This window comes from Lissotriton helveticus, chromosome 6 (genome assembly GCF_964261635.1).
Source record: "Lissotriton helveticus chromosome 6, aLisHel1.1, whole genome shotgun sequence".
Taxonomy (NCBI): Eukaryota; Metazoa; Chordata; class Amphibia; order Caudata; family Salamandridae; genus Lissotriton; species Lissotriton helveticus.
This window is the reverse complement of record NC_136067.1, coordinates 64,388,611-64,404,323: the sequence shown is the minus strand read 5'-3', so window position 1 is coordinate 64,404,323 and position 15,713 is coordinate 64,388,611. Positions and strand designations below refer to the sequence as shown.

Genomic DNA, 15,713 nt, shown 5'->3' with positions numbered 1-15,713 from the left:
CTGGCGCACAACCTGCTGCCTCGCACCAACACAGGCACCCGTGTGCCATGGTGCAAGGGAGCCTACTTTGCATGCAGGGTTGTTTTTGTGCAGGAACGGACACCTTCCTTCATTTTTCTCTTTCTAAGTGTGCTGCAGAATGCAACACACTTAGAAAGAGGAAACAACAATAAAGATATTCCTCCTTGTTCCGCCTCCCTGGGAAAGCTTCCCATTTTGAGGCATTCCCAGAATTAAAAATCTTGGTAAATCTAGGAATGCCCCCAAATCCTTGTTCCGCATCCCTGGGGCAGAGTAACGCAAGGCTGTGACTAGCACTGCCCTCCGTTGATCCCGATTTGCAATGCAGGGCCATGGCTTTATGTTGCTTGGTAAATCTGACTTAAGTGTTGCCGTTAAGTGACAACATGCGCGACACAAGGGCGGTGCAATACAATGAGCAATCTGACCCTAGGTGCCGAAGCAAACTTCCGTCGCACAGCGTTGCCGCAGCCTGGAGGAAAGCGTACAGCGACATAATGAATGCCATGCGTGAGACGTATCATACCAGCAACATTATACCATATTTGTTGTTTATTGTTGTCTCACATGCCAACAACATCAGATAGGAAATAATCCAAAAACGTGATCAACCTCAAGAGTAAAAAAGCAATTACTGAACCAAAAGGAAATGGAAATATTGTCCTACCTGCAGGGTTGGGGTAGACGGTAGCTGGAAAAGAAAAAAATATATATTTAATACATGTTTTAAGAATACAACAGTAAAAAATACAAAACCAAGGATGGATTGCTGTTGTTAGCAGAGTAGAATATTTGTGCATCTAGTCCACCTTTTCATGCTTGCCTCAGGTCACGTGATTGTAGCCCTGGTGGAGATTTAAGTTGACCAGTTATACATGTTTCCACAAAATTCCACTGGATTGCTGGCCAGGGGGCTTTCACACACCTGCTGAACTACTTCTAGTGAGATCTGATATCCATGTCACATGATGACAGCTGGTCTTCATTTGGTACATTTTTGAAGTAGTATTTTCCTTATTTCACCCTCTTGATATGTATTATGAAGCAGGCAGTACGAACCAAGTGTAGCTGATTAAATGGAATTCGACCTTGCATGGAAACCTCCATTTCACAGCAAAGTGTTGTGTAGAATGGCTGTGGCCATAGGAGGGGGAAAGGAAGGAAAGGTGTCTGAGAAGTGGGCAGAGCTGGGGGATGAGGCGGTCAGGGTGAGGGCGAGCCCTCAAGTAACCCTGGTCCATCCTACCCCATTATTAGGTCTGGCCTTTGAGACAGCTTTAGCTGTCTCTGTCAGACTAGTGTTTCTCTTTCATAATTTTTTTATATATATATATATATATATTTATATTTAAAATCTATCTATCTATCTATCTATACAAATTAATAAATACATATATTTATATATATATATATGTGTTCGTGTGTGGGCATATTTACTAAAAAAACTATAACTTGCTCCCCTGCCGTGCACAGTGTTGTCATCTATTATGTCATTTCTGATGTTGCGTGGATATTAACAATGTCATTGAACATGTAATGAGTGATGTAATTTGTAAGCTAATAACCAGTGCATGACAAGGGCACGAGTTATAGTTGCTCCAGGTAAACTGATGAATTTCAGCTTTTTTTGAGTTTGAAATGCAACATTTCCACATAACTGTAACACCACTTTAACGTTTGGTTTTTTTCAGTAAATTTCTCAGAATTTTATCATTTAAAGTAAAATATTATAACCATGCCTAATTAATAACATCATTTTAACCTTTGTTTTTTTTGTGTGAATTTCTAGGATTTTTTAAATAACATAAAGTAATATTTTATTACCATACCTAACCAGGCCTACCCTGTGCTGCACATATCCTTGGGCCGCGCGCAGTGTGGGGTTGGCTGCTAGGCTAGGCCTGCAGCCAGCTACTGAAGCCAACTCCAATAGGCGTTCAAACCATGCTGTGCGCAGCGTGGCATTGGCCGCAGGTCCTGGCTCACGGACAGACCCGGCAGCCAACCCCTACCACGCACGGCCATTGGGTGTGTGCAGCGGGTGGTTGACCACAGAGTCTGACCTTTTTTTCCATCTTTTTTTAACAGTTATAAGAACAAATCATTTTTTCAAATCTTTTTTTTTTGCTTTGTAATATCTAATTTTTTTTCTTCTATGCTGACCCAGAAGCTCCCAAGATACTACTGTCAGACCCTGCTAATCATCACTACTTCTATTCTCCTCTTTTCAGCCAAACAGAAAAGTAAGTCAATATCCATCAAGAACCCGCAGTGAGTTATTCTTTTCATCTTTGATATTATACTCATGAAAAGCTTCGCATTTGGCTCAGTGGAAGCGTTTGTATTTCCCATAGAAGCAATACTAAGTTTAATTCTACAGTTGTGCATGACTTTTTTAATTTCCTTTTTTTCATATATTTTCAACAGTCTTTGGGGCAATTAAATTTCTTTAAACATGTTTTTAGTTTTTAGGAAGGTTTGGCAACTTCCCAGATATTATACTCACTGCCGCTTGAAAAGCTCAGCGTGACATGCAGGAACTGCTAGTTCTGACTGCAGCAGCCTTGCTTCCGATAGCGCCTTTCAGATGTACTTTAAAGAGTATCGGTGACCACCAGAAATTTAGAGTTGAGCATTCTGTTTCTGCTGATGTTCGCAGACAGGCTAACCAGTGCTTAATTTGAGCAGGTGGTTTCTTATGCTCAGCAATTTCACTTAAGTTGTCAACACTAGCACTTATGACAGTCTGCCACATGGTGGCGCTGTCTGTTTAATTTAGAGATGAGCACAACAACAATTGTTTATTAATTCAGGGGCTTGGAATAGTCTGAACTGTCTAAACACTGGTAGGAGTGTGATGGTTAGTTCTTGCGCTGGTACTGTCAGTGGCGGCGCTGGCAGGGGCAGTGGTTGGTGCAAGCTGCTCCCTGACTGGGGCCCTCTCACTTGTGTTTTTTACAGATTAAGCACTGGGTAAGTCTTGGCCAGTGTGCAGTGGTTCCAATCGTGAAGTTACAGATTCCCTTCTACATTAGCTCTTGCTTCCTCCTCATATTTTTCCAAAACATTTTTTGCACTAGATTAACTTTGAGGAGAATATTTACGTTATCTGGTGCATCCCTGCAAATCAGAAGGGATGCGCCAGGAAAGATACGTGACGCAAGTTTACCCTTGCACCACAACAGATGTGCCGCATTTACAACACAGGGCATCATGGCGCAAGGATAAACAGATGTGTGTTGCATTTGCCACCGTAAGGTTGGTGCACTGCTGAAGTTGTGTCACGGGCGCAACGCAACTCCAGCACTGTTCCAACCTGGCCTATCCTCAACATAGTGGGTCCGCCCGCAACGCTTTGACGCAGCCACGTTGGAAAAGTGCCTGAGTAAAATCGTGTGGATTTCACTCAGGCACTTTTCCGAGGTGTTCCTGCGACGGAACGCCCTCCGCGCCGAAACGCCCACATGAAACCTGACACAGGTTTAATGTGGTGCAGGGCTCTACAACGGGACGCATCTCCCAAGATGCGTCACATTGTAAATAGGGCGCAACGTGGCACATGGCTTACGCCACCACTGCGTCACAGAAGTGACGCAACGGTGGCGCAAATGTGGCGCATGGGGCTTGTAAATCTGCCCTTTCAAGTTTAAAAATATTAACGTTAATCAAAATTACAACGTTTGACCGCACAGAAAAGCACCTCCAAGGCCGTCCTTTCTCCGAGCGCTGACATGCAGCTTCGAGGCAGCACATTTGTTTCACCTCCTCAAGTGCTTCAGTTTAATCCACTGTTGCTATTTTTTGTTAACTCATATTTGTAAGTGCACCAGGCATGGGAAACAGTTTGTTTTAGGGCCTGATTCAAATCTCGGCGGATGGGGTACTCCGTCACAACGGTGATGGATATCCCATCCACCAAAGTATAAATCCCATTATATCCTATGGGATTTACATTTCGGCTGACGTGTTATTTGTCACCGTTGTGACAGAGTAACCCGTTTGCCGAGATCTAAATCAGGCCCTAAACCATGTAGGGGCATATGTATAACAAAATGGTGGAGTGCGGGTTAACTCCAAAATTGCTAATGCTGCACTCCATCACTTCAGAAACGCAGGGATGCCCCGTGTTTACAACAATACAGCGCACATCTGCATTTCTCCCTGCAATGGCGCTAAATGCAGCTGCCTAGTGCAAACGCAGGCACCCTTGCACCATACTGCAAGGGTACCTGCGTTGAGGGAATTAATGTTTATGTGCAGGAAGGTGTCCCTTAGTGCACAAAAACAATCCAGAATGGCGATTTGTAACTTTTATGTGTGCTGCATTGTGCAGCACACATAGAAGTTACAAATCGTAATTTTTCAAATGATTGTTTGGGAAACAACCTTTACAACGCAGTCATCACATCGCCCTACATTTACAACACAGTCATTACATTGCAACATTCTTTACAACGCATGTCACTACAACGCAACCATTACATTGCATGTCACTACAACGCATGACACTACAATGCAGGCATTACACTGTATGTCATTACAACGCATACTATTACAACGCATAGTAACCCTACACTATCCAACACTTACCCTACTGTTGCACCCCCTGGAGTTAGGATAGTAATTCTTACCCCTACACTATCCAACACTTACCCTACTGTTGCACCTCCTGGAGTTAGGATAGTCATTTTTACCCATATACTATCGAACACTTACCTTAGATGCAATATTGCGTTGTAATGGTATGTGTTGTAAAGGTATAATGCGATGTATTGGAATACGTTGTAAATGTAGTTTTAAAAAATTTGTTGTAATGGCATGCCATGTAAATGCGTTGTAAGGGATGTTGCGGTGTAAAAACTGCGTTGTAAAGGCATGCGGTGTAAATGTATGCGTTGTAACGTCATACATTCTGATTGTTTAGGTGCAGGAAGGGACACCTTCCAGCATATAAGCATTTATTCACTAAAATGTGCTGTTTCTATGTGTGCTGCATAATGCAGCACACATAGGAACAGCAAAAACGAGGAGATTTAAAGCATTTCTCCTCGTTTCGCCATGTTAAGACCAGGTTTTCCCTGGTCTTAATTTTGGCGCTGCCTCCTATTTACGCCACCCTTGTAAATAGGGGATACGAGGGGTTCACCACACCCTAATTATAACTCCTATGTACTACAAAACTAAGGAGTATAGGCCATATTTTCCTTGCTTGTGTAGAGCCTGCGATACCCTTGCTACACCACTGCTCAAACACAAATTGTGCTGCAGCAATGAAAGAGTTAACAAGCTGCTTTTTTGAGTCCTTTAAGGGTACTTTTTAAGCACATATACTAATAAAACTATTCTTAATTAGAATAGGAAAGGCATTGTCCAGCCAGGAAAGGAGGTTTTGTTGTGTAGTGTTCCTCACCGCAGTGTGTGACATTTTGTATGGCTCTTAGTCACCGCTGTGTGATAGCCCTGTACCATGTCTGTAAACTCAGCAATGACTATGCATGTCAGGTACTTATTGCCAATTATTATACATAACACCAGAGCACCTGTCAGAGTGAAGGCATCTCTACTTAATGAATTCCATAGCTTGTTTCGTTCTTTGTTCAGTAATCTGCAAACACTTCATTATTGCACATGGTTGGAAAAATAATGCAGGAGTTCCAAGGCCAGACTTATTGGTTTTGCCAGTTCTTGTGGCTCCTTTGCATTATGGGACTTATAGTACTGTTCCCCTCATAATGAAACCAGGACTACAAGCCCTATGAGGCAGCGTAGAAATATATACTGAATCAGTTGTTCAGGCGTGGATTCTGGAAACGTAGGCGCTATGGGACATATATATGAAAGTTTGAAATAGCGAGTTACTCATCGCGATTTCCTGCTAATCGAAAGTAGGAAATCGCTATTTCAATTGTATGAAACTTATCTGAGTTTCAATTGCGATTCCTGGTGGGTCGCAAATAGACATACCTCGTGAATATTCATGAGATAGGTCTCAGTTGGCGGCCCACTGGGAATCACTAAAATCACAGGAATGGTGGCCTGCGAGGGTCAGCAGTTCTGCCTTAGACTGGCAGCTAGGAAGCACTGGGCAGACATTCAGGGGTGTGAACCAAAACGAAGGGCCCCATTGCAGACTGTGGCAGGGCCCAGAGACTCCTATTTATCACAAATATTCATAGGCCTTAGGCTGATGTGTCCAACCACACCCCTTGCAGGGGCAGATGCTGCAGCACTGAGGGCAGAACTACAGAGAGAGACTACACAAGAAATTCACTTCAAGAAGAACACTGCACTTAAGTTATTGATTAATCACATGCCATACAAGAACTAACAAAACATATTTTTTACCCATTAACTAGAGTAGGGAGCTTGTCATCTTGAATTAGGAATGATGAATCTGCAGCAGTGTTTAAACAGACACGCAAGGAAGGAACCAACCGCCTGGGGATGCAGAATTCATGAATAATAAAACTGTGGCGGGACATGGGCTCAGCTCCCTGTTTGATCGGATATTGTCAAAGTTCCTGGAGTCTGTGGCCACTCAAGTGTCTGAGAAACAGAGTTAAAAGGGTTTATACCACCCCTCGGTGATATCAAGGAGGAAATGTCTGGGGAAAGGAAGGAACCAAGATGCAGACAATCAAACATTGACTGCGGAAAAAAAGACCAGAAGAAAGCAATCTGTCCTTGTGTCGACTTGTCTCGACTTGTCTCAACACTTATAAAAACAAATATTAGCAAATTAAACAGATTAGGCTGTTGACATTGCCAGTGTTTTGTTTGCTTTGGCACGCTCCATGGAATAAACCATTCCAAGATGGCCGCCAGTGTATGTACAAACATGCGCCTGCAGGTAGCATTGCTGATTGCTTTCGTTATACTTTATTGCAAAAACCATTCCAAGTTGTTGGCCAGAGCAGTGCATTTTTTCGCATGAATTATACAAAAAACTTTCAAACTTGGCTTCCCATATTTTTGCACGAATGCAAGAATGTACACGCAGGGTGGCCATTTTAGAATGGTTTCTTTCATAAAAAGTAACAAAAAGCATTCCACTTTGCCACATACACACACAAATGATCATCTTGGAATGTTTTTTGGCATACCTTTTCATTGGCTTACTGTTCCAAGATGGTTGACTAAGGGTCAATTAATCAAACGATTTCAATCTATGTATTTATAAGATAAAGAGCCACAATGAGATCCACTTTAGAGAGATTACAGATTACATAATCAATATACATCTAAAATGCCTTTAAAAAAAGGTTGACATTTTAAAACACATCATTTCATTCAGTGGGTTAAACAAAACTTGCATGGCATCTTTTGCTGATTACACTCCATATTTTCAAAACAATGGTTTCAGCACACATCAAAGGTATTATACAACGTGGGGCGCACAAAGAGAACACCCTTTAAAGTTTGTACCAAAACCCTGCGGTGATTACACAATCTGAACTCCGGAGCCACGCCCAGCCATGCACCTGTAATAATATTTAACAGCAGAATGTTCAATCGAAACAATGGAAAAAACCATTGTGTTCCTCTTTAAATATGGTTGGAGATAAACCCCAGAGCATGTAGCAACAATTACCTCCATCTTCCTTTTTCCCTACAAGCAAACATATCTAAATCCCTTGAAGTAACCTTAATGCTATGTCTTAGAAAGATCTTAAGTGCTGAACGAGACGTTGCAATAAGCTCGCCCCTATTCAAATAAAAGTGCTGTAGTGCTTTATTAAAATTCTTTAAAATTGAGTTAGTAGATCGACATTGGTCAAATGCTTCTGAACAAAGTTGGCTTCTAAAGGGATTCTTGTTACTAAGCAAAAGACTGTGGCCCCAACGAAGGACGTCAGCTAGCCCCTTAACATAGGTACCTGGGAGTCCCATTTCTAAGCGTCAGACTTCACTGGTGCAAGGGTACTTAAGTTACAGATTTTACGAAGAAAGCTCCAAAATTTCAGGTCCAATATTTCAATCGCATAAAGTAAAGTGTAGGGGATTTTTATATTATACACAGACAGTAAACGGATAAAGTGTCTGTGGGCTAGAGCCCCATAAAGTGTTAAAAAAGTGTGCTAGTATAAACCATCACTTTCCCAGATAAATTAAAAACTTGTATTTTCACAGAAAGATTGGCGGAGAAAATGTTGCCCAAATGTGGATTTGAATCACCACATTCCAAGTCCTGAGTACCTAATAAGCACTTTTATAATTAGCACAAAAGATCATCACTTTACTCTTATTGACATTAATTTTTAAATAATGACTATCAGCGAACTTTTGCAGGCAATCCAAATGACTGTGCCCTAGCAGTCAAGTCCAAAATCACAACTTCGTCCGCATAGAGCAATGAGGCTATATTACGGTGAACTAACTTTGGGGCATCCCCACCCAATTCACCCAAACCCAATGGAAAATCAAAAATATTGAGGTAAAATAATAAAGGGGCTAACAGCCAGCCTTGTCTAAAACTGTTGTCTGTCAGAATTTTATGAGATTAACCATAGTCGTTCGCTAAAAGTACATGGCAGCAGGTAAACAAATAAAGTGCAATAATAAGATTAAGCAGATAATCAAGATTTGTTTTATTTCTAAGCTTTTACCAGAGAGTAGGGAAAATTACACGGTCCAAGATCATGGAGAAATCAATAAGAATGGCGGGAACCAACATATTACGTGACATCACATATTTGCTGCTCCAACGGAGGACGGTTACAAGTGTTGTCACAATCCTGAAGATGATCTAGAAGGGTCTTAGCTAAAAAAAAGTCTGTATCGAGTCAAGGAGTGCTATTTGCCTGAAATCATTAGGAAGGACAGTAGAGCTCTTCTTATGTAGCGGTAAGATGATACTGACCCTCCAGGACGATGGAATTGAATTAACTTATAACAATAATGAAAAAAGGGCAGCCAAATAATCAGTCCAAAGGTCTCCTCCCAATTTTATACTAGTTAACGGAATTTGATCCGGGCCACTAACTCCTGAGGATCTTGCTTGATGTACAATCTTTTCAATCTGGGCACTAACGGGACCTACTAAATCGCTCCCTTCAAAGGGGATAACCGCAAAGATAAGTAGAACCTCATCAATGGATGGTTAGCTAAGTAAAGAGTCGAAATATGTGAGGACCACTCTCAGTTTGGGATTTAACTAATTTTGGGCCCAATACCACTCATAATAGATGTCTTAATTGTATGCCATTACCTTCTGGATCCAATATTTATAGCAACTTCCCTTAGTTCTATCCAGATCTTGCCAGACTATTGTTTCTTTTCCGTCTCCTTCCATCCTGTTCACCCTCTTTTAAGTAGTTTTATCATTTTCCTTCCTACCCTTGAGAAAGCTAAGAATTGGTGCCTTTGCAATTTATTAATTTGTAAACACTGAATTCCTTATGGGCAATTTCTAAGGATGTATTATTTACCTGAGTCACCCCTTGCAGGAGAAGGTTTTCTGCCACCAAGGCCTGTACATCCTTCTCAAAGGAAGCCACTGAGATTGAATCCCTATTAGCGTTAAGTTGTAAAGTGTTTATTACCAAATCTTTATTCCACTGTACTTTCCCATTCGCTACAGTAAGGAGCATTGGGCTGCCCTAAGAATCCCAGGGCGAGGACTCCTCTGGGGCTAGCTTGATGTTAAGAGAGATTATTTGATGATCGCTCCACGGAGAGTCCACTATCTCGAGGTTACTTAGCAAACTGAACACGGGGAAGGAAGTAAGACTCGAGGTTACTTAGTAAACTGAACACGGGGAAGGAAGTAAGACTGTAATCGATTAAAGAGGTCTTCTTACCACTCCTGTATGTGAAATGGGCAGGGATATCATTGGGCAATCTTCTGTTTACGACTATATAACCATTATCCCTAAATGCGCTTAAGAGAAGATTACCTCTCTAATCAGCTCTACAGGATGGGAGAGAAGGGAACTTGGTATGTTTAGGACTTCCTCCTGATCCGTATATGCAAAGAGGCTGACAGCATAGTTGGAGATTGTAGTGTTAAAGTCCCCCACAATTAACTATTTATCAATATTCTCTCCTTCCACAGTTTTGAGAATCAAAAGTCGGGCCGTGATGGGAGATAAAGATTAACAAATAAATACTGAACTGACTTCGAGCCCTGCATACCCCTACAACCAAAATTGTAGAAGATTTGAAACATGAATCAGGGATTTGTATGACCAGGTATAATTAGTGCTAAGAAAAATAGCAATTCATCAACAGGCATTGCCTTTCTTTAAATTTTTAGCAGGGCAACTGATAACATCATAATTTTCACAGTCAAAAGGCTTCTCACACCAGGTCTCTTAAAGACAGATAATACCTGCACACAAATGACCCAAAGAACTAAGAGCCTCATTTACAAGCCCCTTGTGGCGCTGGTGCATCACATTTTTTGCTGCACCAGCAGCGCAGTGTGCCTGCCCATACTTACAAGGCCACATAAAGTCACCATGTGCCACTTTTCATGGCTTTGTAAATATGGGCCCCTTCTACGCATTCTGCAGCACACATAGAAAGAGGATAAGGCCATCAATGATTGTTTTTGTTGTGAAAGAAGATGGGGTTTGGCTACCTGGATCCCGACGTTCTACCCGGTGCACTGACCCGTGCTCCGCCCGATACTTCGATATTGTTTAACGTGGACTTCATACTCCGGACTTACCCGTCCCAAGTTCTTCCGCATTCCGGCAGTTTCAGTCCAGTGGAATTCCACGATCCAACCCATTTGTTTTCACCTTTCACGGCAACGCAGCCGTTTTTGACATTTTCCACTAAACAAACGCACCAGCACCCTTTTCAGAAAACCAACAGCCCTGAAGAGTCATATCTTTCACACGGTGTGACGAAACACGTGTCAGCTAGTTGTATTTTCGCATGTACTGATCAAGATTGAACTATAAAGTAACGATTTAAACAACACTGGACCTCGATCATATTTATTTGAACTTTTGCTTAACCTATTTCGTTCTGACCTAAGAACCCATAACTGTGATACGTGTGCACAGGACTTGTACTTATCAATGATTGTTTTTGTGCATGAAGGGATACCTTCCTGCACAAAAAAAAATCATCCCCACAATGTCAGCACCCTTGCAACATGACACAAGGGTGCCTGTGCTGGTGCATGGCAGCCAATTGTGCACCAGCTCAGGGCAAAGCACATAGATGCATCATATTGTTGTTGTTAATATGACACATCCCTGTGCTCTAAAAAAGACGCGGCTCAGCGCAGCAAAATGGCTTGCAGCGCTGCATCATTTTTTTGTAAATCAGGCGCTAATCTTCTGAGATCTGGTGGAGCAGCCAGCTAAATTCCAGGACAAACTTTAAAGTCCTTGGTAAAACAACTTAGACTGTTTGCGGTAATTTATATAGTTGTAATTGAGTGCCTCAGGTAGCCAGTTCCACTTAGACCACTCATTCTTAGTGCAATCACCAGAAGCAACATTACCAGAACCCTGGAAAGAACTATTCTCCCTTTTGTGCCAGATCTAATATGCGTTGATTTAGCGTTATTAAATAAAATCTCAATATGGGCCTTGCTGCTTTCTAGAGGAGCCCCATGCTCTTTACCCTTAATTATACCAAGACTAGTCGGGCACCTATCTGGATAGAAAAGAGACAATTACAGTTTTCTAAAATCAAATTTACAACAGCCTTGGAATTGAAAGTAACCCTAAATCTCTTCTCATTTACAGAATTCAATAAGTAAACTGAAAGAATATAATTACTCAATATCATCCTTAAAGGGCTGATTTCAGACAAATATTTTCATAACAGAAAGGGATTCAACTAAGAAATGTCATCATCAAACAAAACAATACCATCAAGAGTCTTGGGTTGATCCTCAGTTTCTAAAGCAGTGTAAGATTCATCTGAGGGGATCTGGTCACTAAGATGACAGTTGGGCATGTTTGGGAAAAAAGCATCAACCACTGGGTCCAAGGCCTTAAAGTCCTGCTTTCGCACGGGCGGACGGGCTCCTCCGTCCAGCGGTGTAATGTAGGCATCAGTCACTGATGAACAAGGGGACTGGAACTATCCAGGCCCTTATTGACCTGTTCTTGCACAGGCGCTCGAACACCGCTGTCCGGTGGAGAGATGTAAGAAGCCGTCACCAATGGAGGTGTAGATTGGGATCGGCCAATAGGACTTACAGGAACTACGGTACCAACTATGTGCTCAACCTCTGAAGGTGCATCCACATCAAAACCTACTTTCCTTGTTTGCTTTTTACAGATCTTGCCAATTTTCTTCTTGACACTTTTCATTTTACCTATTACAATCATAGTATCACCAGATGTTGCATCAGTGTTACAAAGGGCCTGCTTTTTTTATGGATAAAAATAGAGAAAGAAGCAGAGGAGGTACTTGGAGAAGGACGGCTGGACATCCAGATGGAACCATCGGGGAGCTTAAATAACTCCTCATAAGGATCCACCTCACTTTCACAACAGTTTTCATGGGGAGGACAAACCTTATCATGGTTCTTAAACAAAGGACAACCGACCTGGATGGGGACTTCTTAAGTCCCATGAGCGTACTTCCAGATTTTTCCCACCAGACCAACCATCTACTTTAATCTGAAGAAAACACGTCAAGTATATGATGCGAGTATTGTGTTGTTTTTTCCAGCAAACTCAAAATCCCGGACGGCGTAGTGCTTGAGAATATTGAATATATTCCCCAGGAAGATAAGTGGAGACATTCAGATTAAATTCTGGAGGTCTGGATAGGTGTGGTGCTGAAGACGAGGGTTTGCACAGAGTGCTGTGGAATGAAGACATTGGTATTTTACTGTCTGTGGGAACCGCAGTAGCCAAGGTTGAAGTCGAAGTTAAAGACACTGTGGGCATATGACTGCCCGGGGTGTGGCAAAGCGGGAGGAATACTATCCAGCAAAGTATAATCCAGAACTATGGGAGCGGCTGCGACAGACAAATCCAAAGACCCTAATACTCAAGCAGCACTATCGCTTTCGGGCTGCAACCTGGTATTGGACCCAGGGAGTTTTGAAAATAAGCAGAGATAGCGGAGGGTCCCTTCAGTGCTCCAGTGTGATTAGATTTATTTCTAAGGGGTTTAATTTAGTTTTTTATGGCAAGTTCTGGCAGGGACTGGCCTCAATTTTTTTTGCAGCCATCTTGTCGGAGCGGGGGAAATTGTGGGCTCCACCTAAGGTGTGAAGGGCTTTAAAATTTAGCAAGAATTTTCAATGTCAAAAGTGCCACAAAAACTACTTCTATCTGATGGGAAAAAAAGAGGATGAAGTTGCCATCCCCTACTACCAAGGGCCCCTTTGAGAGCACCTTTAATGCCCCCAAACAACTTCAGAGCTCACAAGCTTGAAGAAGCAGAACTAGGGGGCTGTGGGGGCAGGGTTCGTCACAACCAACCAACATCCGGCCTGGGAGTGGACCAAAAACATGGCCTCACCTGAGTGCACCTCGAATTAGCAATGAAGCCGCTAAAAGTTGGGTAATGAGAAAACAAGCAGAGAAAAATTTTAAAAAGCGGTAGCGTCCGGTGCAGTTGGCAGTCAAACACCTTACCAGGCAACAGTCCTCCAAATGGTGCCAGAGGAGGCCCACAAAGAAAGAAGATATGTATTGGTGGGGGTATTAACGTGAAGGCTCCTCAAACTAGCACAAGCCGCAAAGGTCTAACAGCAGACGCATCCGCTCTACACTCTGAACCTGCTGCCTATTGCCTACAGCCACACCAGGCCACAAGCACCTCCTGAGGGCTCCTGTCTTCGTCGCCCTTGATTGTTGGGAGACGGGATGCGATGCTGCAGTGGGTGCGACTGCCACCCTCCTGGGCTACGTTCAGCTGTCTCCGCAGCTCTCTCCACCGTGCTCCACTCACTGCCAATTGCGGCAAGCTACTCCTCCTCCGGAAGTGCCTACACGTCAGTGTACACTCAGAGCTTTCCTCAACTATTCCAAAAACGCACAAACACACCGTGAGCTGGGTTCCACAAGCTAATGGTCCATTATCAGTGTGCAAGAGCTTCTGGGTGATTTTATAATTTAACAGACCAATGGATAAAGATCCCTGACAAACATTCTCTGTACGCACGTGTATTAATATTATTATTTTTTTAAGAAGCCCTAGGCTGGCAAGACTGTCTCAAAGACTGGACCTAAATATGGAACACAGCGTCCAGTTTATCAGAGTCTTGGCGGAATTAGGATTAATTTAAATCTTGGAGGATCTCGCGGAAGAAAGATCATTGGAAGAGGCTATAGCAAGGATGGGAGGATAAGAGTAGGAAGAGGCCAGGCCCTGCCGCCATCCCGTCTTGCATGTAACTGGAGGCACTCCACAGTGAGGCTTTCCCCCATCAGGGGCGGCTCTAGGCTCATGGCGGCCCTGGGCAGGGAGCCTAGGTAGGGGGCCCCCAGGCGGGGCGGAGCGCGGAGCCAGTGAAGAGGCGGGGGGGTCAGGGTGTTTGGAAGTGAAACAGAGCCGGAGGCCGCCAAATCCCTACCAGGGGCCGCCACGCAAATATGTATCTATCCTCAGAGGATTATTATATTAAGGATATATATTGACGTGGTGGCCCCTGGGATTTGGTGGCCCTGTGCAGGTGCCTAAGGCTGACCCTGCCCCCATAGGTGGGTGGGTGGCAGTTCACACTTGTGCAGTAATAATCTCAAGGAAGTCAGATGTTGTGCACCGTAAAAAAAAAACTTCCCTATAAAACTAGAGTTAAATTGAAGTTATGGTTAGGACAGGTGTTAACATCTTAACATATATATTTTGTAAACTCTAAAATTCACTTATGAACACATGGTTGAAATACAGCTAAGGTTACAAATTAAAATAGAACATCTCTTAGTGCCTGGTTTACACTTTAGCAGATTTTGACAATTTTGACAGATATCCCATCTACCTCTACCTAGGATATGATGTGCTTGTAGTAAGACAGACTGGAAATCCATCAGGTTTGTGAAAGAGTAACCTGTCTCCTCTTAGGTGGAGGAGCAACTGTGACCCCAGCGGGATCTGCCTTTGTGCAGGGCTCAGGAGAACACTCCAAAGGCTTTTGTAGCAGAAAACATAGGGAAGATTCAGAGTTTGACAAACTGTAATCCATCAGGGTGTGGAGAACATTATGCCCGCCAGCCTGATGGATTACCGTCCACCAAATGTAGAGGACACTGCAGGCAGCAGTGATTTCCCTACCTTTATAGGATCCGCTGTCTTCCTGACAAGGTGCAGAAAGTTTGGTGGACGGCCGCTGTCGGTTTTGACGGCTGTTGATCAAACTTTGTCAATGCTTTTGTTTTACAAAAACAAACTCCCAAAGTGACAATTTGATATTGAAAAGCAAATAACTAATCACCCACACACCCAGGGGTGTGCAGTGGAACTTCCTTTCTCTCATGTGCCCTCCTCCAACAGAAAATTGGCAGTCCTCCCAACCTTAAATTTGTCAGAAAGTACCCTGGGGCAAATTTATGAGCCCATGGGTCACCAGGCGTAAGACTGACGCAGGCCCTTTCACATGGGACTTGCCCCATGTGAAAGGACACATTGCTGGAGTTGCGTCACTTTTGTGACACTCCAGCAATGTGTCACTTTTGCGCCATACAGATACATCAGAAATACTGACGTATCTGTAACTCCTTGCGACATGATGCGTCATACTGTAAATATGACGCATCAGGTATGTC

The 15,713-nt window shown here is 43.0% G+C and overlaps 1 protein-coding gene across 1 annotated transcript in view; it reads right to left on the bottom strand.

The window, feature by feature from the left end:
- MDGA1 (MAM domain containing glycosylphosphatidylinositol anchor 1) overlaps nt 1-15,713 on the bottom strand; it is a 1,234,846-nt gene that overhangs the window by 358,640 nt on the left and 860,493 nt on the right. Inside the window, exon 12 of the mRNA XM_078647369.1 lies at nt 689-712. Coding sequence (XP_078503495.1) covers nt 689-712 — 24 coding nt within the window. The remainder of the gene's footprint in view (nt 1-688; nt 713-15,713) is intronic.